We start from the raw sequence: 20,742 nt of genomic DNA, 5'->3' as shown, positions 1-20,742 counted from the left end.
CAATATTTTGCAGTCATGACTTGTTAAACTGATAGTTCAAAAATATTTACATCTGTCAGCACCTTCTTCCACTGACTGATTGATTGAAGGGATTTATGAGACTAAACCGCAAGGTCATCAGTCCCACTATTCTTGTGTAAGATATAGGTGTCCATTAAAAGTGGATGGATCCAGTCAGAGGGGACAAACTATAAAGTGAGCAAGCTAAATCGCACACAATAGAAGGCATAAATGGGAAGCCAAAACTAAAAACTGGTAAAACAGAGGGATAAAATAGCAGTCTTTGAAATGGAGGTGGTCATGGGTTCCATATCCAGAAAACACAAAGAGGTTCCAACCACAACCATCCTGCCCCTGCTCCAGGAGTAAAGCAAACCCTTATAACTGAAAAGAAAAACAACTTTCACATAGGAAACTGATGACCAGTTCAACCATCCATGAGTCGTCTATTAATATTAAAGACAAGGAATCTGGAATGCTATACATAGTATGAAAGATTGAAAGAAAGCGATATTCAGCCAATATGTGGGATACTGCCAGTCTGGCACCACAGCCACACTGTCAGGTGGCTCATTACACAAGAGAAAACAACAGGTGAGTCTACTACGACTGATGCTTAGACGACAAAGACGGTGGACTCCTTCCAAGATGAGCAGAAGGAAGAGTGCCAACTGCAGCAGTCTCCTTGATTGTGTGGAGTTTATTATTGAGGGCAGAAGCACACTAGATGTCATTCCACTTTTGCACAGAGAGAAATTTGATGAGTATCCACAGATCTGTACCTGGAATAGAGAAAGGAAGTGGGGGGGGGGGGGGGGGGGGGGCACAAGTACTTGCCTCTCTAGCCAGACAGCCAGACAGTTCACTTCCTAGGATGTCCACATGACTTGGGACCCAGAGAAAGACAACTGCGCAGGTGGCACAGCCAAGAGCAGAGAGGTGTTTATGGATAGCAGAGACCAAAGGGTGACGAGAATAGCATAGGTCGACAGCCTGATCACTGAGTCACAATAAATTAAAACAGCATGGGGGAAGGCCTGAGAAACAAAAAGAGGGCTCTGTGAGTGGATATAAGCTCTGCTGTAAACACACTACATAATCCCAGCAATAAATGGTATTCTAAGCCAGTAGGAGAGGTGAAAGTGTATCCCACCTTATCAATTGTCTTAGAACCATCAGGGTAGAAGATGATGGAACCCTAGAACTCTGAGTATAGCACATACAATAAGCTGGAAAACCATAAGAGCGACAGAGACCTCAGGACCCTGGAATAGGTTGGTCCTAATCTGTGGTCTAGGAACTTCTGGGGATGGGGTACATTCCAGTGCATGGAGATGGAGATCCCAACAGAAGGAAGTGACGTGCATTCTAACAGGCAGTGATCCGGAGGGAGACATCCTTCATTTGCAAAGAGGACAGGGTACATGGGAAGGTCAGGGAATTGGCGAATGGTGACTGTGTAAGAAACCAGGAGTTCACTCAGTTGTATTTGTAGAGGAGGAATCCCAACTTCTGCGAGGGCACTGTCAACAGAACTAGTGCAAAAGGCACCAATAGCCAGACACATCCCGCAATGGATGAACAGGGTCATGTATTTGCAGTGTGGAAGGAGCCACTGAGTCATAAACCTGACTACTGTAATCTAGTCTAGACAAGACCAGAGCATGGTAAAGATAAAGAAGACTGGTACAGTCTGCACCCCAAGACATGTGGGCCAGGAGGCTGGCAGCATTAAGCTTCCACATGCATGTAGTCTAGGCAGTGAATTTGGAGCAGCCGCATCAGCTTTTTACCAGAAATAAGGTCCAAGAAATGAGACTGTGCTACAGCATCATGGAGCTGGTCACCTAAATAAAGTTCTGGATTTGGGTGTACTATAGGTTAACGACAAAAATGCATAACCCATGTTCTGGAAGGAGAAAACTGGAAGCCCTGGGAGATGGCCCTTGCAGAGGCCTGTAGGATGGTGCCTAGAAGCTCGCCCTCCACAAATGCTACCACATGGGAGCCGCACTGCATGAAAAATAGTCAACACGCAACACTGGGATAACCGAAGGCCCAACAAAGGTTACAAGTTAGTTGATGACTATGAAGAAGAACCCTGTGGGATGCCGTTCTACTGAATCTGAGGGTCACTGAGTGAAGGGCCAACTTGAACCCAGAAGAGCTGGTGAGATAAATCAGAAGGGGGCCACAAAAACCCCAGTCATGGAGGGTTAACTAAAATGTGATGGTGCAAAGCCGTGTCATATGCCTTATGTAGGTCAAAGAAGACGATGACAATGTGTCGGCGTTTAGTAAAAGCCTGTCGGACTGCTGTTTCCAATCTGAGCAAATGGTCATATGGAGATCATCCTTCCAGGAAGCAGCACTGATATGGTGACAAAAGACCCCAATATTCAAGTACCCAATGTAATCTGAAGCTACCCATCCTCTTGAGCAGTTTATATTCATCAGGCTAATCGGGCCGTAGCTGTCAAGACATGCTGGGTTCTTCCCGGGCTTAAAGACGGGAATAACTGTACTGTATCCAAGTGCTGGATCACCTGGTTGTGGATGGAATCCGGGCCTAGGGCTGTGTCACATGAAGAGGTAAGAGCCTGCAAGAATTCCCATTCAGTGAAGTGTTCATTATAGGGTTCAACATTGTGCAGGTTGAAACAATGGGAGAAAGGTAGTGGGATAGGAAGAGGAAGCCAATGCTGTTACGAAGTCTGTCGTGAGGTGTTCTGCAAGGACCAATGGATCAGTGCACAGAGCACCTTGGAGTTTAAGATCCTGGTCTGTTGACTGACACTGGCAGCACAGACGTCTACGGAGCCTGGACCAAACCCGTGATGAAGAGGCATACGTCCCCAGGGAGGAAACATAGCACTCCCAGCATTCCTTTTCACTCTGCTTAGTAAGGTAATGTACCTTAGCAGGGAGATGCTTAAAAGCAAGGAGGTTGGTCTGTGAAGGGTGTTGTTTAAATTGCTCCAGCAGCTGTTGGCAGTCCTGGACAGTGACTGCTACATCCTTGGTCCACCATGGATCGGTCAACAACAAGATGAACCTGTGGATAGGGGGAACAGCATTGCCAGCAGCATGAAGAATATTGTCAGAGACGTCTTGCACAACCACATCAATGCAATTTGAGAGGGAGGGTTGAAGCACGCAACAGACATATATAAAGGCCAACTGGCCCCACAGAAAGGCCAACTGGCCCCACAGAATGCCCAACGTGGGGGGCTGTCTGCCTGGTGGCAGCCACGGAAAGATAGTCACTGGAAAGTGGTGGCTGTCACAAAGATCGTCATGGGATGACAAATGCAGCCAAGCAATGAGACCAGGTGAGGTGGTCATGAGATCGACAGCAGTAAAGGTGTCATGATAGGCATTAAAGTGGATAGGGGAACAATCACCGAGGAGACACAAATTGAAGTATGTAACGAGTTGGGCAATTAGGAGACCCATATCTGTTGAAGTGGCACTCCCCCACAATGGGTGATGGGCACTAAAGTTCCCAAGGAGGAGAAACAGGGGCAGGAGTTGCTATAATAAGGTAGATAACCAACATAAGGAAGTGGCCTACCTGGAGGGAGGTACAAATTGCAAACAGTGATTGCCAGAGTTGTCTGCACTCTAACCAGTCTTGCCTCCAGGTTTCTACGAATGGGGATACAGTCACTAATGACATCGGAGCAAACCGAAGCGCAGACACCCCCCCCCCCCCCACCCACCCCCCCCCCCCACACACACACACAGATGCTAACCAACGGCCAGCATGGTTCCAACGGAACACCAGGTAACCATGAAATGTTAAAGAGTGGTAGTTATGACAATTGACACAAACAGGTGGTGGAACATAGGAGCTTCCCTCATGGAGTGGATGTCCACAGAGGGTCCACCGTACAGCTGCAAGACATAAGCCTGAAATGCAAGCACCCAAAGCACCTTTTAGGTGGTGTGATGTACAGCTCCATGTTACATCTGCAGCACATAACCTTGAACTTCTCTGGGAGAATACTCCCTTGAAAGCCAGAATGAAGGTGCCGGTATCGGTGCGGCTGTCTTTGCAGCCCTTCTGCAAATGGCAAACAGAATGAACACTGTATTGCTCCAGATTAGCATGATGAAGTCCCTATAAAAAAAATCACTGCCTGGACTATATTCAGAGATTGGTGAGGGGTAATAGCCACTGCAACATTCCACAACAATCACAAGCACAAAGAGCTGCAGAATGGATGGCAGAAGAAGCTTTGATTGACAGGAAGCACAACTGCATTTTTCTGAGAGATTCCACTTCACCAAATTTGTCCTCGATATGGACTGTGGCAGTGAATCTGTCCCCATCCACAACAGTACAGACAAGGTAGTGGGGAAAGTGTTCCAACCTGGCCCTCCTCCCATGGTGTAGCCAGGGAAGGAAAGGCTTCTGGGTCATAACAAGCAGCATTCAGTGATCCTTCACTATTTGAAGAGACAGCCATTTGAGAAGGTCAGATTTTTGCAGCTTGATACGCTTCATGTGCCAAGCACCTGTCCTGATACCACTCACTCTAATCAAGGGCTCTACCTATGGCATCACCCAGCCACAGCAAGGGCTGCCTGACATGGCAGACGCTAGGAAGGGAGTTATTCTTAAAATGGATCACACTAAAAACAGAAAATTTGGAAGAGGAGATCAAATCTCAAGTGGGGACCTAAACTCAAAAGGATGAAAGAGAACAGGCAGAAGGAACAAAATTGCCAGCAATACAGGGAACCAAGTGGAGAGCCAGGTCAATATAAATCAGAACATCAAGAAACGACAAAAAGGGGGGGGGGGGGGGGGGGAGGGGTTCAATGGGGAATGAGCAAGGATAGGGAGGTAGGGGCAGGGTGAAGGAAATGCAGTCAGGGAAGGAAGCTCGCGGCCCCGTGTGGCCACGCACAAACTTACAAAAGAACCGTGAGCCCCTGGGGGGTCCAAATCTGTGGTCTATGCACTATTAAACAGGGAAGGGAGGGGTAGTGGAGGTGAGGGGAAATCATGGGGCATATTCCAGTAAGTGTATATAAGTGTAGAAGGTGATCCCAAGAGGGAAGTGAGATGCATTCCCATTCCTGAGGGCAGGTATCAGGAGGCAGACGTCCCTTGTTTGCAAAGAGGACAGGGTATACAGAATGGCCAGGGAATTGTAGAATGGTAATTTCATCAGAAGCCACCAAGAGACAAACACACCCCATAATGATCAACATGGCAAGTAATTTCAGAGTGGATGGCACTGCTGCCATAAGCCTGACAACCATAATCTAGTCTGGACAAAACCAGAGCGCGGTAAAGATAGAGAAGAGTAGCAAGGGCTGCATCGCAGGATGTGTGGGCCAGAAGGTGGAGGGCATTAAACCTTCACATGCAGGTAGTTTTCAGGTGGCAAATAGCCATAGCTTTTCATCAAAAATAAGGCCCAATAAATGGGACAGTACTGCAACATCTAGGTGCTGGTTGCCTAAATAAAGTCCTGGATCGAGGTGTACTGTGAGTCGATGGCAAAAATGCATCATCCACCTTTTGGAAAGAGGAAACTGGAAGCCATAGGAAAGGGTCCACACAGAGGCCTGTCAGATGTTGCCTTGGAGCTGGCATTCAGCAGATTCTACCAAGTGGGAGCTGCACCAGAAGCAAAAATCATCGACATACAACGCCATGGTAACCAGAGGCCCAACAGAGGCGACAAGCCATTGATGGCGACAAGGAAGATTGTGACACTTAACACAGAACCCTGTGGGATACTGATCTCCAGGATCTGTGGGGTGCTGAGTGAGGTGCCAACTCTAACCCGGAAGACACAATGGAAAAAAAAAACCCCCAAATAAAAATCGAAAGGAGGCTGCAGAAGCCCCATTCATGGAGGGTAACTAAACTGTAACAGCCCCAAGCCATGTGGTATGCCTTATGTAGGTCAAAGGAGACCACGACAAGGTGTCGGTGTTTAGCAAAAGCCTGTCAGATTGTTGTTTCCAGCCTGAGTAAATGGTTAGCTTTTGTCCTTTCCAGAAGCCAAATTAATATGAGGACAAAAGGCCCCAAGATTTGAGTACCCATGTTAATTGAAAGTTAACCATCATCCACAAGCAGTTTCCAAAGTAAGTTGATTAGGCTAATCAATCAGTAGACATCAAGAGACAATCTGTGAGTCAAATGTGGTTGAAGACCCTGTGGAGATGTTGCCTCTGGGTACCGTCCAAGAGTTGGATCATCTGGGTGTAGATGAAATCCAGGCCTGGGGGTAAGTCACATGAAGAGATAAGAGCTTGCAAGAATTCCCATTCAGGGAAGGGTTCATTATAGGCTTCAGCTTGAAACAGGGGAGGGGGGGGGGGGGGGGATGATGATGATAACTAATTTCTGCCAGAGACACAAAGCAGGATAGGAAGGGGATGCCGATGCTGTAGCAAAGTGTGTTGTGAGGTGTTCTGCAAGGACCAGTGGGTCAGTACACAGAGCACCTTTTAGAAAAAGACCTTTGACAGTGGATTGTTGGTGGTGGCCCAGAAGGCTATGGAGCTTGGAGCACACCTGGGATGAAGAGGCATACATCCCCTGAGAGGAAACATAATTCTCGCAGCATTTCTTTTACTCTGGTTAATAATGTAGCAATCCATAGCAAGGAGATGCTTGAAAGCTATAAGGTTAGTTTAGAAGGGTGTCATTTAAATGGTTCAAATGGCTCTGAGCACTATGGGACTCAACTGCTGTGGTTATCAGTCCCCTAGAACTTAGAACTACTTAAACCTAACTAACCTAAGGACACCACACACATCCATGCCCGAGGCAGGATTCGAACCTGCGACCGTAGCACTCGCACGGTTCCGGACTGCGCGCCTAGAACCGCGAGACCACCGCGGCCGGCTGTCATTTAAATCACTGCAGCACCCATCAGCAATCCTAGATAGCGACTGCTACATTCTTGGTCCATTACGGTACCAGTGACAATGAGGGGGATCTGTGGCTAGGGGGACAGCAGTGCCAGCGGCATGAAGAATAATGTCAGACATCTTGCACAGCCGTATCAATGCAATCCATGAGAATGGTGTTGAAGTGCACAGCAGTCTTATATAAAGGCCAATTGGCTCTGGGGAATGCCCTGGCAGCAGCAGGGCAACAATAGAATCACAAGAAAATGGTCACAGTGACAAAGAACACCATGAGAGAAGGAAGGAAATTGTGAGATTGATGGCAGAAAATGTGCCATGAGCGGCATTGAAATGTGTAGGAGAACCATCATTGAGGAAACACAAATCAAAGTTTGTAATAAGTTGGTTAATTAGAAGATCCATACACATTAGAGTGGCATTACCCCACAGGAGTTGCATTGAAGTCCTGAGGAGGAGATGCAGGGGTAGGAGTTGCTGTATCAATGGGCAGCAGTAGATTGAGTGCGGCTGTGCAGCCGTCAAGGGGTATCTGTCAAGAGGAACCTCTCACCCCTCTCCTCTTCAACATGGCCACAGACATGAAGCTATTAATCATTTGCCTTCCCACATAGGAGCCCACACTTTAGGTCGCAGAGTAAACACTGCAGCCTTTGCTGATGATGTCCTGTTGTTCACATCAATGAAGAGGGCTCTGCAGTCCCTTATTAACGCAGCCACTGCAGCCCTTGCCCATTTGTGGGTGCTCATCATTGTGTGGAAGTGTTTCACCCTTGTCTTAGTGGCCTCGAGCCATGAGACAAATGTGAAGGTGGACAACACCGTCACATTCACGGCCTGCAATGCCATCAGGCCGACACTACACATGAGTGAGACCTTCCACTACCTGAGGCTGCAGTGGTCCTCTTCCAGTCAGTACCTGTTCAATCCTCACTGCCATCTGCAGGAGCAGCTGTACATCATCACCAGGGCTTCACCGAAGCCGCAACAGTGCCTCTACACCCTCGTGCACATGGTGCTGCTGGGCCTGTGCCATGGGCTGGCCCTCAGTTGCACTCAGATTGATGTCCCGAACAGCACGGACACAGTGGTGTGAGCAACCATCAGGAGATGGTTCTGCCTCCCAGCGGACACCCCCCTTGGGCTACTTCCACACTCCTTTGGCCCACAGGGGACTTGGCATTCCATCTGCCACCCTTAGGCAAGCCTGACTCCTGGCACAGCAGGAGACGGAGCCAGCTGTGGACAATGTGTGCCTGGGCAAGTGGCATTGCAAGGTCGTGACGCTCGCATGGCACTTGACGTGGGAAGGCCTACTCCTGAAGATGTTGGAGCAGATTGTGGAGATGTGGGCGGCTTGCCTATACATAGACTTCAATGGAGCAGCCCTCTTGAAGTCTGCTACCATCTGGGGGCAGCACCAGTGGGTCACTGACACCAGTCGACTCCTGTCTGGGTTCAACCAGATCAATGCCATCTGCGCCCACATAAACACCTTGCCCTCCAAGGCGCAGTGCAGTCACGGATCGGTAACCAACACCTGATGCCGTGTGGCCATTGAGACTACCAATCATGTCATCCAGGCTTGCGGGTAAGTGCTTTCGTGAAGTATCTCATGCGTTGACTCGTGCAAAGGGGCTTCGATGGCTCAGTGGAGGCCATCTTTATACACCAGGTCTCTGCAAGCCTGATATCGTTGTGGTCAAAGATGGCCAAACCTGCATAGTTGAAGCCCAAATAGTTGGCAGTCACCTTCGGCTTGACTGGTGCCACAAGAGGAAGGCGACAAAGTCCAACATGTCGTCCATCAGGCGTGCAGTCCTTAATCTGTCTCCCAGTGTCGTAGATATCTACTTCACATCAGCCACAACAAATTGGAGGGGGGCATGGTCCCCACAGTCCATGAGTTACCTCTTGAATCTAGTATTCAAGGTGCAGGGACTCAACATCACCTCCCCCTGAGTATTTTCTTTGTATTGTGGATCATTCAAGATTTGAGAGAGAATAACAGTACAGCACCCGATGCCCTGAGTCAGCTTCGGGTAGAGTGCTCGTCTTTCTTCCTCCACTCCTGGGGCTCTATTGCAGGAGCAATCCCATTTTTATTCCATTTCTATGTCTTTGTATTTTAATTTATGTTTTCTTTGTTTTGTCTTTTCTATAATAAGTGAGGTGTGCACCCATTGTAAGCTCCCACTGTGGTGGGGGTACTGGAGCAGTATTAAACACATGTGTTACTAATTTACATCTCATGTATTATTCTTTGTCGGAATAAACACGGCTGAAATAGGCAATTCAACATAAAGAAGTGGTCTCCATGGAGGGAGGTAGACATTGCAAATGCTGATTACTGGGGTCATTTGCACTCATACCACTATTCCCTTCCCAATTGGTACAAAGAGGGATCCACCCATTAATGATATCGGTGCAAACCAAAGTGCAGACCCCTCCAGATTCTATCTCAGAGGCTGGCACAGTTCTGACAGAATGTCCAGTAATGACAAAATGTTGGAGAGTGGGCATCACGGAAGCGCATTTCTTGAGGAGCAAGGGAGAATGCAGTATAAGAGGAAACAAGTTGTATTTCACAGGTTACATATAAAGAAGCCGAGAAGAGTCACCGGGTCAGTGGTCGCCACTAACAATGATGGGATAACATCCATAAAAACTGGATCAGATTCAGAGTGAGGAGGAGGTGGGCAAAGTGCCCCCCCCCCCCCCCCCCCCCCCCCCCCCAAGGATGCCAGGGAAGCCCCGTACTTGGATTTCCATTGTTTCTTCTTCTCCCTTGGAGGGAGGAAGAAGGTGTTATCGCTAAGGGAATAGGTGGCAACAATGTCTGGATCGAACAGAGTGAGCAGCTTTGAGGAAGGCAATTTCAAGACAGAGGATTTCTTCTCTGGCAGAGGACGAGGAGGAGTGGTTCTTTGAGGGGAAGGAACAGGGCCTGCTGCTGGGGGGAGTGAGGCAGGATGGGGGTAAGGAGGAGGGAGGAGGAGGGGAAGGCATAATTGAGGAAAAGGTAGACTAGAGATTCACAGTGTGAAGGCAGTCAAACTTCTTCCGGGACTCAAAGTAGCCAAGATGGTCAAGGATCTTTATTTACTCAATTCTTTTTTCCTTTGTATACCCTGGATAATCTGGTGAGCAGGAAGACTGTAAGCCAGAACTATGCAGGAAGAATGTAGGCCAGAGCTATTTACATAGTTAGGCGGTGAGGTGCAACGGCTCCCAAAATGAAGAAGGCGGCCACTGTCACCACAGATGTGACTGGCATGGCGTTGTATGGACACATAGCCAAACTTGGGGCAACAGAAGCAATGCATGGGAGGTGGAATGTATAGTTTGATGTCACATCTTTATATCATGAACTTTACTCTATTGGGCAGGGTACAACCCTCAAAGGTCAGCATGAAAGTGCCTGTGCCCTTAGGGCACATCTGGACACATCAGATAAAATGAACACAACATCTTTCCAGATTAACACTAAGTTCTTCATCAAACTGGAGGAGAAGGTCCCCATAAAAACACCCTGTGTCCTACTGAGAGATTTTGGAGGAGTGTCATTCACTAGGATCTCTTCTAAGTGGTCGCAGGCGTTGAGGAAGGCCAACTGATTGGCAGAAGTTGTCTTTATAAGGAGGGAGCCATATCTCATCTGGCTTAAGGACTAAGCTTCACTGAACTTTTTCTTAATGTGTTCCACAAAAATGGGGCCTGGTGGCAGCAAAAGTCTCCCTGTCAGACCTGGTACAGACCAGGAACTGCGGAAAGAGCTTTGCTCCAAGCAGCTGGGCGTGGCCCTCCTCCCAGAGGGTACCAAAGAGAAGTAAGGCAGGGAATGCACAAACAGGAACTGAGATAGAACTATTCCTAGCAAGAGACAGCTGCAGAAAAGCAGCCAGAGAGTTTTGTTTCCAGTGCCAAACACCCACACTGGTACCAGCTACTCCGAAAACTGGTCTTTCTCATGGGTACCACCCAGCCACAGCAATGGCCTGGCATCACGGTTGTTGCCAGGAGCTCTGATGCCCTGAAAAGACAGGCAACCATGCCTCTGCTTTCACAAAGCGTTCATTGCACAGGTGCCAGAAGCGATTCCTGTGGTGTCAGGGGCTCACACAGATGGGTGCGTAACAACCCCATCACAACGATGGGCTACTGAGCTGGTGACCTAGCAAGGAGGCAAAAGGGTTATGGCAGGGAGGGGGAGGTTGAGGGGGAGAGGGTGAGGGAGAGGGAAGAGAGCCAGAAAGAAAGAAAGGCTGCAATAGCTCAGGGACCTGTGTGTGCCACACAAATAACAAAAGAGCTGTGGGCCCCCTGGGGAGTCAGTACCTGCTTCCTTTGGAAATGGAATTATTATATTATTCTTGTAGTCTGAGGGTATTTCCCCTGTCTCATACTTTGCACAACCAGTGGAATAATTTTCTCATGGCTGACTCTCCCAAGGATATCAGCCATTCTGAGGGAATTCCAGGATTCTTTTTTTTTTGCTTAGGTCTTTCAAGTTCTGTCAAATTCGTCTCATAGTATCATATCGCCCATCACATCTTCATCTACTTCCTCTTTCCTTTCTAAAACATTGCCCTCGCGTTCACTTTTATTGTACAGCCCCCCCATACATTGATTAGTCAGAACATTATGACCACCTGTCTAATAGGTGACAGGTCCACCATTGCCATGGATAACATCAGTGATGCATTGTGGCATGGAAGCAATGAGGCCTTGGTAGCTCGCTGGAGGGAGCTGGCATCACACCTGCACACACAAATCACCTAAGTCCCGTAAATTCAGAGGAGGGAGACGACGAACTCTGCAGCCACATTCAATCACATCCTAGATGTGGTTGACTGGAGGGGACAGCGCACTGATTGGAACTCGCCACTGTGTTCCTCAAACCACTCCATCACACTCCTGTCCTTGTGACAAGGCACATTATCTCATTGAAAAATACTACTGCCATTGGGAACAAGATCATTGTGTAGGAGTGTTTGTGGTCTGCAATTAGTGTATGACACTCCTTGGCAGTCATGGTGCCTCGCATGAGCTCCACTGGACCCATGGGTGGCCATGTGAATAACCCTGAGAGCATAACGGAGAACCACCAGCTTGTCTCTGTTGTGCAGTACAGGTGTCAAGGAGATGTTCCCTTGGAAGGCAGTGGATTAGCACCCTCCCACTGGCATGAAGAAGTTATCAGGATTCACCAGACCATGCAACACACTGCCACTGAGCCAACGTTTAGTGCCAAAGGTCATGTGCCCATTTAAGTCATAGTTACAATATTCCAATGCCTGTGTCATTTCTAATTACGAGCAATAACACATGCACTGCAATATTGTATTTATCCAACAACTTCGGGCAAGTAAACTATCTCCCACGTATACATAATGAACATACAAGTTCAGGTTGTAGGCACATGACTGATGATAGGCCTACATGGAAATTTGGGTCTGGATGCGTGTCGTGCTCAGATAGCCAAATGCTAACGTGACAGGTCGCCATAAGCGATAAATTATGGATTGAGTCCTGGTCTGGCACAAATTTTCATTGTCATTAAATTATGCAGCTGACGGTTTTCCATATTTGGAAGTTCTGCGAGTACATTTAACACCAATGTTGTGGTGTTAACATTGGCAAATGCATGGGTCGTCGGTTGTGGAGGCCCATTATAAGGAGAGTTCAGTTCAGTGCAGTGCAGTGCAGTGATCAGACATACTTTGCTGCCTCTCCTGTTTTACCAGTCCGTCCAGCCTATGACAGACAACATCTGTAATGATGAGTGGCTAACCAAGCCCATGACATCTGGATGTGTTTTCACCAAGCAGTGAAGACACTAACCACAGTACTCCTCAAACACATGACAAGTTGTGCACCTCCTAAAATGCTAAAGTCAAAACCTCTGGGCCATAAGAATCCACCCCCAGTCAAACTCAGATAGATTGCACGCCTTCCCCGTTCTACACAGTGCGCTCAGTGGTACCAAATGCACCATGCATATGTCTGACTAGCAGTCATTCCACATCACGTGACACTGCTATCACCTGGATGGGATGATATCGATGATTGGTCGGTAGTCACAATGTTCTGGCTGATCAGCTTACGTATTCCTTCTGCCTTTAAGCTTTCCTTTTGCTTGGTACTGGTTTTCCATTAGATCCCTTGATATACATATCTGCTTCTCTTTTCTCCAAAGGCCTCTTTAATTTTCCTATAGGCAGTAACTATCTTTCTTGTAATTAGGCATACTTCTATTAATTTGCTGTTGTCCTATAGTCATTCCTGGTTAGCCATTTTCCACTTTCTGTCATAACTTCTTGGTAATAATAAATCACTAAAGATGTGACAGTCTTCTCTCCAGTGTTTGTTACTTTTAATATAAAGTAACTTCAGGTATTACTATGATTTAGAAGACAACATATCAGTACACAGGATAATGCAATTTTTTAAAAAATCAGGCTACTAAAGGGTTCTTAGCAAACCAGATCACCACTCAGCTCATATAAAATACACAACATATAATTCAGGGCATCAGCATGCATGGGATGTTAAGAGAAATCAGCACTGCAATGCGTACCAATACAATACATATCTACAATATGTATCTATTGCAGTGAGTTAAAATTGCAATTTTCGATTTTTCTGCTTTTAGTGCCAGACAAGTATACAGAGCTTTTTTATTTTCTTGATTTAAATTCTGTTATGTAAATTTTGCAAGCATAAATGCAACACTACAATCTCTAATTATGAGGATAAGATCAAAATAGCTGTGACTGTTTCATTGCGTTTGTCAATGCGGTGGAGTTATTTTTTTTTTTTTTTTTTATGTGCGCAGCAATAATCCTGGTGCTATATTCCAAATTTGTAGCTCTGTTGACAATCACAGAGATAAAAGACCAGAATGTATTTTTTTGTTTCCCCGCCCCCCCGTTTCAAATCTCAGGTCACTGATATTACTACAATCCTGTGACTACTGAGTTATTCAGGACTGATACTTGACTTGTTTGTAAGACTTTCTCGTTGTGATAGCATCGAAAATGCGCTGTAGGGGCCGATATGGACTTCGGATTAAACTTCATCTAAATGATGTTTGATGGCCGCGTCGGTACGTGTTAGAACTGCTTACCGCAAACAATTGATTCGCTTAAACAAATCAGTTTAATTGTATTAAATCCAAAAAACACGAGTTACTTACTTAAGCTCTTGCTTTTCTTCGTTTGTCATGTGTTCCGTAGCATCACCGGTGTGAGCAAAAACTGATGAAAGTCCAAGGCAAAATATTAACAAAAACATCTTAGTTTCCTGAGCCCCTTCCAGTGAGTATACATTCAGCATCTCACTATGTGCTTATAAATTTACTTTCGCTAAATGTAATCCACTGTCAAGATGCACAAAAGAAAATTTGTACAAATGCCATAGCTAATGGGAACCTGAGTTGTATTATTCACTTTAGTGTTGTTCGTATGATCATGACATATAATATGCCTTGATCATCTGAAGTTTAATTTGATTTTGGTCCGGTTATAAATATGAAACATAATGTCTCCTAAAATTAAACAGCACCATCTAATCCACAAGTATGCGTTCGTTTCCTGTTAATATTTCTACACACGACATTACGAATATTAAACGCTGAATTTTGCCAACATCACAATCACTACCTCAGCACATACATACAATACGTCTCATCTCTGATCAGCAGGTGTAGCTGTTTAGCCTATGTCTGTCGAGTAAACATATACTTTGTAGTAAAAATTGTACGCCTCTGTCGAGAGGTATATCCTAAGTAACCACGAGCCAAAATTACTAAGAAAATATCTGGAGTGACATATAAATATATGATATACAAGAGTAACCAATTAAAATTCCATTTGTGAAGCTTGTGTCAAAAGCAATGTATATATTGTACGTTTTCTTCTTGAGAACGTCCTTTTAAGTTACTGATTTGAAGTGTCTTGTAAACAGGTCAGTAAATGAAAGAGTTTACAAATGAAAGTGTCCAAGATGCAAGGGAACTTTCTATTTAGTACGCAGCAAAACAAAATATGCAACGTTGCCAGCACTGACAAACATTGGGCAGCGGTATCTGTCAGCTGATATTTACAGAACAAAAGAATATTGCACAGAGAGCGTGTATCGATGGATGTTGTTTGGTGATATGTGTGTTGTGGTGATGAATTGGAGAAAATGTCCAAATCAGGACCTCTCCATATGGAGGAAATTGGGGAAAAAATAACAAAACCTCCCGAACCTTCAAACATGGGTGTAAATATAAGTAGCCACGGTGCAAGAATATTTCGAATTTTGCTGTCAGTGGCAATGCGCTGTTGGGCATTGGCAGGTGCAGCAATACTAGCATGTCTGTTGCTGTATTGGGCTTACGGAGGTTTACTTGCGTTCATGCTGCTATGTTTTGCGACAACAGGTTAGTCTCGTTGTAGTCAGAATCGAGAATTTATTACAGCAGCTTTGCAGACGTTATATTGTTTCAGGTATATTGTATCACACGGAAGATAATTTATTATTTCATCCGGAACTACCAGCGCATTCTCGTGTTTTTGTACCAGTTCCTTCTATGTTTGGTTTACCGTATGAAAATTTATTTATACGGAGTGGGGACGGTACACTTCTGCATATGTATTTCGTGCGCCAGCCAGGTGAAGTAGCATTAAAGGCTCCAACTATACTTTTTCTTCACGGAAACGCTGGAAACATGGGTCATAGGTAATGTGACTCATATGTACAACTGTAATATTTATTATAATTTTTGTCAAAGTTTTTTCTCAAAGTGATCGTGTCCTGTTTTTCAGGTTGCAAAACATTGTAGGTTTGTATCAGAACTTACAGTGCAACATATTGATGTTGGAATACAGAGGGTATGGGCTTTCCCATGGGTCCCCTAGTGAAGAAGGCTTATATACAGATGCAAGAGCAGCCCTTAACTTCCTGTCATCACGTTGTGACATTAACCACAAAGAGATCATTGTATTTGGACGATCGTTGGGTAAATATTACTAGAAGGGTTAATTATAACTGAGTTGTACTATGGTTGTAGGGTATGTTTACTGTATCTGAATGTTATATGAATTTCATATTCCTAGTTGATATTTTGAGTGTGGTTTAGTGTTGCAAAGGACTGTTGTAAAGCAGGGTGACATTCATCCTACACTGAAAGTTGTGGTATACTCACACAGCTTGGAATAATTGTAAGGAGATTTGTTATTTTTCCAACCATAAATGGATTTCGTTGATGTGGGTATAATATCAGTTTTAAGTAGCTCATTACACGGTCTTACTCATTATGGTTTACCCAAAGGGTAACTTTGTGATGCAGGAGAAATCACCAGCAGTAATTGGTGAGTTAATTTCTTGCTTGTCACAAGTATTGCAATTATGGTATGATGACTTGCCATTACGTGACATGCTAAAGTTAGTTTACAAAAATAATACACTTTGTCAAGTGAAAAATATGGCAGCATGCTGACACATTACATGATGGGCCTTTGTGTAAATTTTTGCCACCTTTTTAATTTATTATTACACTAGTAAATTAATATAAAGGTCATCACAATCACCAGGATAGGCCTGAATAAATAACATTTTGATTACCAATTTGCCACATATTTGGTCATCAAATTCCTGTACAACAACAGATAAACATAAACAATACTGGGCTTATTTTGTTGTGAAAGGAAAGGATATGTGATACATCTCTAACAAAAAAAACACACATGAAAAATCAAATAAATGTATTTAACATAACTGATATTATAACAATTATATAAAATGTAACTGGAATGGTTCTTTCATAATGATATTCAGTGATGGCAAGTAAGAAACACAAAATACATGCGTGTAATTGCACAGGTGCTAAAAAAATTAATGAGCTATATAGCTCAGCTTGAGTGATACCAATAAAGAAATTGTTAGCAGAGTAATTTGCTGTCAGTTTCTTACTGAACCTGTAAGATTTATCGTACACATTAAGCAGAGTTACACAAGCTGGTTTGTATTATACAGTCCACAGATAAAATAACAACAGTGTTCATAGTAAGGCGAAAGTTATATATAGAGTGAAGGCATACACTCCAAATTCTAACACCTTGCTACTATCATGTCCTAACATCTAGCAGCAGATGATGATGATGGGGCTTTTTCACAGGTTTTGTCATTGTGTCTGTCAGCATTTGGTCTGAAGGTAAGTGCTCTACAGTGAACTGGGCTGAATCTTTTTTTTTTAAAAAAGTTATGTCTTGTGTCTGTCTGTTTTATTCAACTCTTGTAGACACCAGTCTTGGATAATTCAATTGCTGCTTTGTTGTCACATAATAGTTCGATATGCTCCTTCTAGGGATTTTACGATATTTCATTTTCAAACCTTCAAAGCCACAGAATACCCTGTCATGTTGATGTGAGGGCCATATATTCTGCATCAGTTGTGGATAGGCTACAGTTGGCTGCTGCTTACTCTGCCAGGACATTACTGCACCTTGAGATTTAAATGGATATCCAGTGGTTGTCTTCTGAATCTCCAGGCCAGTCTGCATCACAGTAAACTATTATGTCCCGTCCTCTGCTTTAGAAAACAATAGCTTCATATCCTTGGTTCCTTTTAGCTATCTAAAGATTCTTTTCACTGCTTGTCTGCGTGGCATGCCCAGATTGTTACAAACATGACTGACAATTCCTATCGAATAACCTAGGTGGCCGTGTTCCTAACTTAACATATGTTTTAAACTTACTATTACATCACACTAGGGTATGTGTATAGTGTCTTGTTCCTGTTCTGTTTTTGGACTCATGTCACGAGTGAGCATTAGGTTACTGTCCAATTGTATAGATATTGGTCTACACTCTTTCATATTAAATCTGTTGCTACACATAATGTCTCGTCTGTCCATAGATAACCTGCAGTTGCTAGTAATATGGATACCAAGCAGTTTTTAGCTTCAAGATCTTTCTGCTCAAAGTTTTCTCTTAAATTGTTATTGAATACTTTTTTCTGTTGTGGATTGCTACAGAAAATTAGCATATCATCCACATTTCTGAATGGCAACGCCTTCTACTCATTAGATGAATTTTTGCATATAGTTAGTGGACAATTCCCCCCCCACACACACACACAGAGAAATTATAGTGTCATGTAATATCTTGTATTGACAGCTTTTATTGACCTGACACTTTCCACATCATTACGAATTGTAGTATAAAATATCTGAAACCTGATTTTTGTAATAGACCCAAGGATTAGGTGCTGATCTCTTGAAGTTTAGATTCAACAGTGTAGCATCTAATTTAAAGTTCCAGAAGTGGCCACCTTGCTATAATCCATATACTGCCTTTTTAATCTTTTAATACCAGTATCTTTCACTGCCTATGTAACAGGGTCTATTCTGCTATTTTCACATAAATCTATTCATGTAAGTCACCTTGTAAGAAAGCCTTGACAACAACTAGATGATCAATATCAAGATCATGTTTAGTAGCCATAGGGAATAAATATCTTAATCTTTTATTACTAGCCGCACTTATAACATACAATGTGGCCTTTCAAATCTTTCTTTGTTTTAGACACCTATTTTCCATTCATTGGTTTCTTATCTGAAGGAGAAACAGCAGACTTCTGTGTGTGGTTCTCTTTGTGTGACTGCAACTCTTCATGTATTGCTTTCACTAAGTTTTCAGTGTAGTCTGACATCATTGCTTCTTCCAGTGACAAAGGACGGTATTGGATTACTGTTTAGACTCATAAGTTACAAAGTCATGTAGCTTCTTTGGATTCGGAATTCTGGACGACTTTCGTATTGTCTCAAGTTGCTGCAGTTGTTCATTATTGTTATTTGTGTTATCTGGGCTTTGTTCCTCGTTGCAGCTGGCGTTCTTCGAATTACTGCTTGATGTTATGTCTCAGGTTCGGGTTCAAATTCTTCACCTTCAGTCATTATTTCATTTTGCTTCTTTTCTGTCAGTAGGAGAAGCAATCAATTTGGTTCCTTGGACTCAGTTTCTTCTTTATACTGTTTAGAAATACCTTCGTCATAAATAATATCACTTGTTTTTATGATTCTCTGGTAGTTAGGGTCAAAAAGCCTGTATGCTTTTGATTCTTCACAGTATCCTAACAAGATGTATCCAATACTTTTTTTTACCCATTGTCTTTGGTATACTTTTGGAATGTGAACATAGGTCTTGCTTCCAAACATTCTGAGATGTCGAAGAGCCCGCCTCTTGTTTGTCCAGGTTTCTTCCAGAGTTTTGCTTTTTGCTTTTTAGTGCCTTAGTTGGAGATCTGTTGATTAAATAGTCTGCAGTGAAGACTGCTTCTGCCCAGAATTTATTTGGCAAATTTGCTTCAAAGAGCAGACATCTTGCTTTTTATACTATTGTATGTTTATAATGCTCAGATACTCCACTTTTTTCCAGTGTATATAGCATTGTAGTCTGTTGTCAGTCCTACTAGTCTGAAAAAGCTTATCAGTTTAGCATTCATGTATTCTATGCCATTATCTGTGCGTAGAGTGCAGAGCCTTTTTCCGTTTGCCTTCCAACTAGATTTTTAAGCTCTCAAATGAGCTGTGGTGCTTGACTTTTATTTCTGAGAGTATATACAAACACTTTCCTGTAATTGTCATCATATAAAGTGAGGAAGTAGTTGACTCTGCCAATTGACACAGTTTGCATTGGCCCACACAAATATGAGTGAACTAGCTTGAGAATTTGCATGACTCTTGAGCAAAACCACAAAAAAGGAAAAGTTGCTTGTTTGCCCTCTAAGCAAATAGCATAAGGTGTATTAACTGCTTCCTCATATGAAATTCCACTTGCCAGACCTTTGGGAAGTGCATGCATAACTTCAGTATGCAGTTGACCCAGTTTGCACTATTTGACTGTAATTCTGATTTTGCTTCAAAAATTAGATCATTTGGTTGGCCTAGTTGGTACTTACCATTTGCTAATGGTGCACTAAGAACGACATTTTTGGATGTGTTGTAAATACAACAGCCATGTTTGTTAAAAAAACTGAATGAACTTTTTCTACTATTTTACTAATAGCTAGTAGATTTGTGCTTAGCTGAGCTACTTTAATTTTGCATTTCTTGTTGTCCATGAGAAAATCTACAAATGAAGAGCCTATTTGTTTTACAGATCACTTATCGTTACTTGCTATTACAACTTGTGAGCCAATCACTGTTCAACAATTATTTCATCACATGTATGTTTAGATATGTGCTCAGGTGTGCCTGAGTCTGCATACCAGTCTGTCCTTGCATCTTTACATGTACCTGCAGTTGATAAGAATGTATGGTAGTTCAGTGTCTTGGCCAAAGTTTTGCATCATTTTTGCTCTTGTTGCAACAATTTTTTTCCAGATGCCTGTACTTGTTGCAGTTGTAGCACCTTGGAACTATTTGGAACTCTTTTTCTCGATTACTCAAAGAGTAGTGCCACTGTGGGTGGTTTATTACAGGCATCTTCATTTATTTCTTGCAGTAATTTATTTTTTATGGAGTCTCCTGTGATTGGCAACTTTGCATTTTCAAAACTCATACTCATAGTTTTATATTTGTCTGGTAATCCTGCAAGTAAAATACACCCAATCCACTCTTCTTTAACTTCAAAACTCAAGCCATTTATGTTTTGTGATGTGGAAGTTATCTTCAACTGATGAACAATTTTCTAGTCTGATGTCAGCAGTTTCTTTTGTAAACCTATTCGTCGGAAGAAGCCAGACTCTCCGTAGACTTGCTATAGCTTGTCCCTCACTTCCATAGCAGTAGACATAGCTTGCAAATGAACATATAGCTAAGGATGAACAGAGAGTATAATTTTGGCTCTTGC

The 20,742-nt window shown here is 43.7% G+C and overlaps 2 protein-coding genes across 2 annotated transcripts in view; one reads left to right on the top strand and one right to left on the bottom strand.

The window, feature by feature from the left end:
- The window catches only part of LOC126365787 (ER degradation-enhancing alpha-mannosidase-like protein 3), a 205,687-nt gene extending 191,109 nt beyond the window's left edge, over positions 1-14,578 (bottom strand). The window contains exon 1 of the mRNA XM_050008363.1: positions 14,099-14,578. Coding sequence (XP_049864320.1) covers positions 14,099-14,238 — 140 coding nt within the window. The 5' untranslated portion in view covers positions 14,239-14,578. The remainder of the gene's footprint in view (positions 1-14,098) is intronic.
- A 151-nt stretch (positions 14,579-14,729) lies between these two features.
- The window catches only part of LOC126365788 (protein ABHD13), a 41,424-nt gene continuing 35,411 nt past the window's right edge, over positions 14,730-20,742 (top strand). Inside the window, exons 1-3 of the mRNA XM_050008364.1 lie at positions 14,730-15,328; positions 15,396-15,627; positions 15,714-15,907. Of these exons, the coding sequence (XP_049864321.1) occupies positions 15,091-15,328; positions 15,396-15,627; positions 15,714-15,907 (664 nt within the window). The 5' untranslated portion in view covers positions 14,730-15,090. The remainder of the gene's footprint in view (positions 15,329-15,395; positions 15,628-15,713; positions 15,908-20,742) is intronic.

This window comes from Schistocerca gregaria, chromosome 4 (assembly GCF_023897955.1).
Source record: "Schistocerca gregaria isolate iqSchGreg1 chromosome 4, iqSchGreg1.2, whole genome shotgun sequence".
NCBI classification, from domain to species: domain Eukaryota; kingdom Metazoa; phylum Arthropoda; class Insecta; order Orthoptera; family Acrididae; genus Schistocerca; species Schistocerca gregaria.
This window is presented reverse-complemented; position numbering and strand designations above follow the sequence as displayed.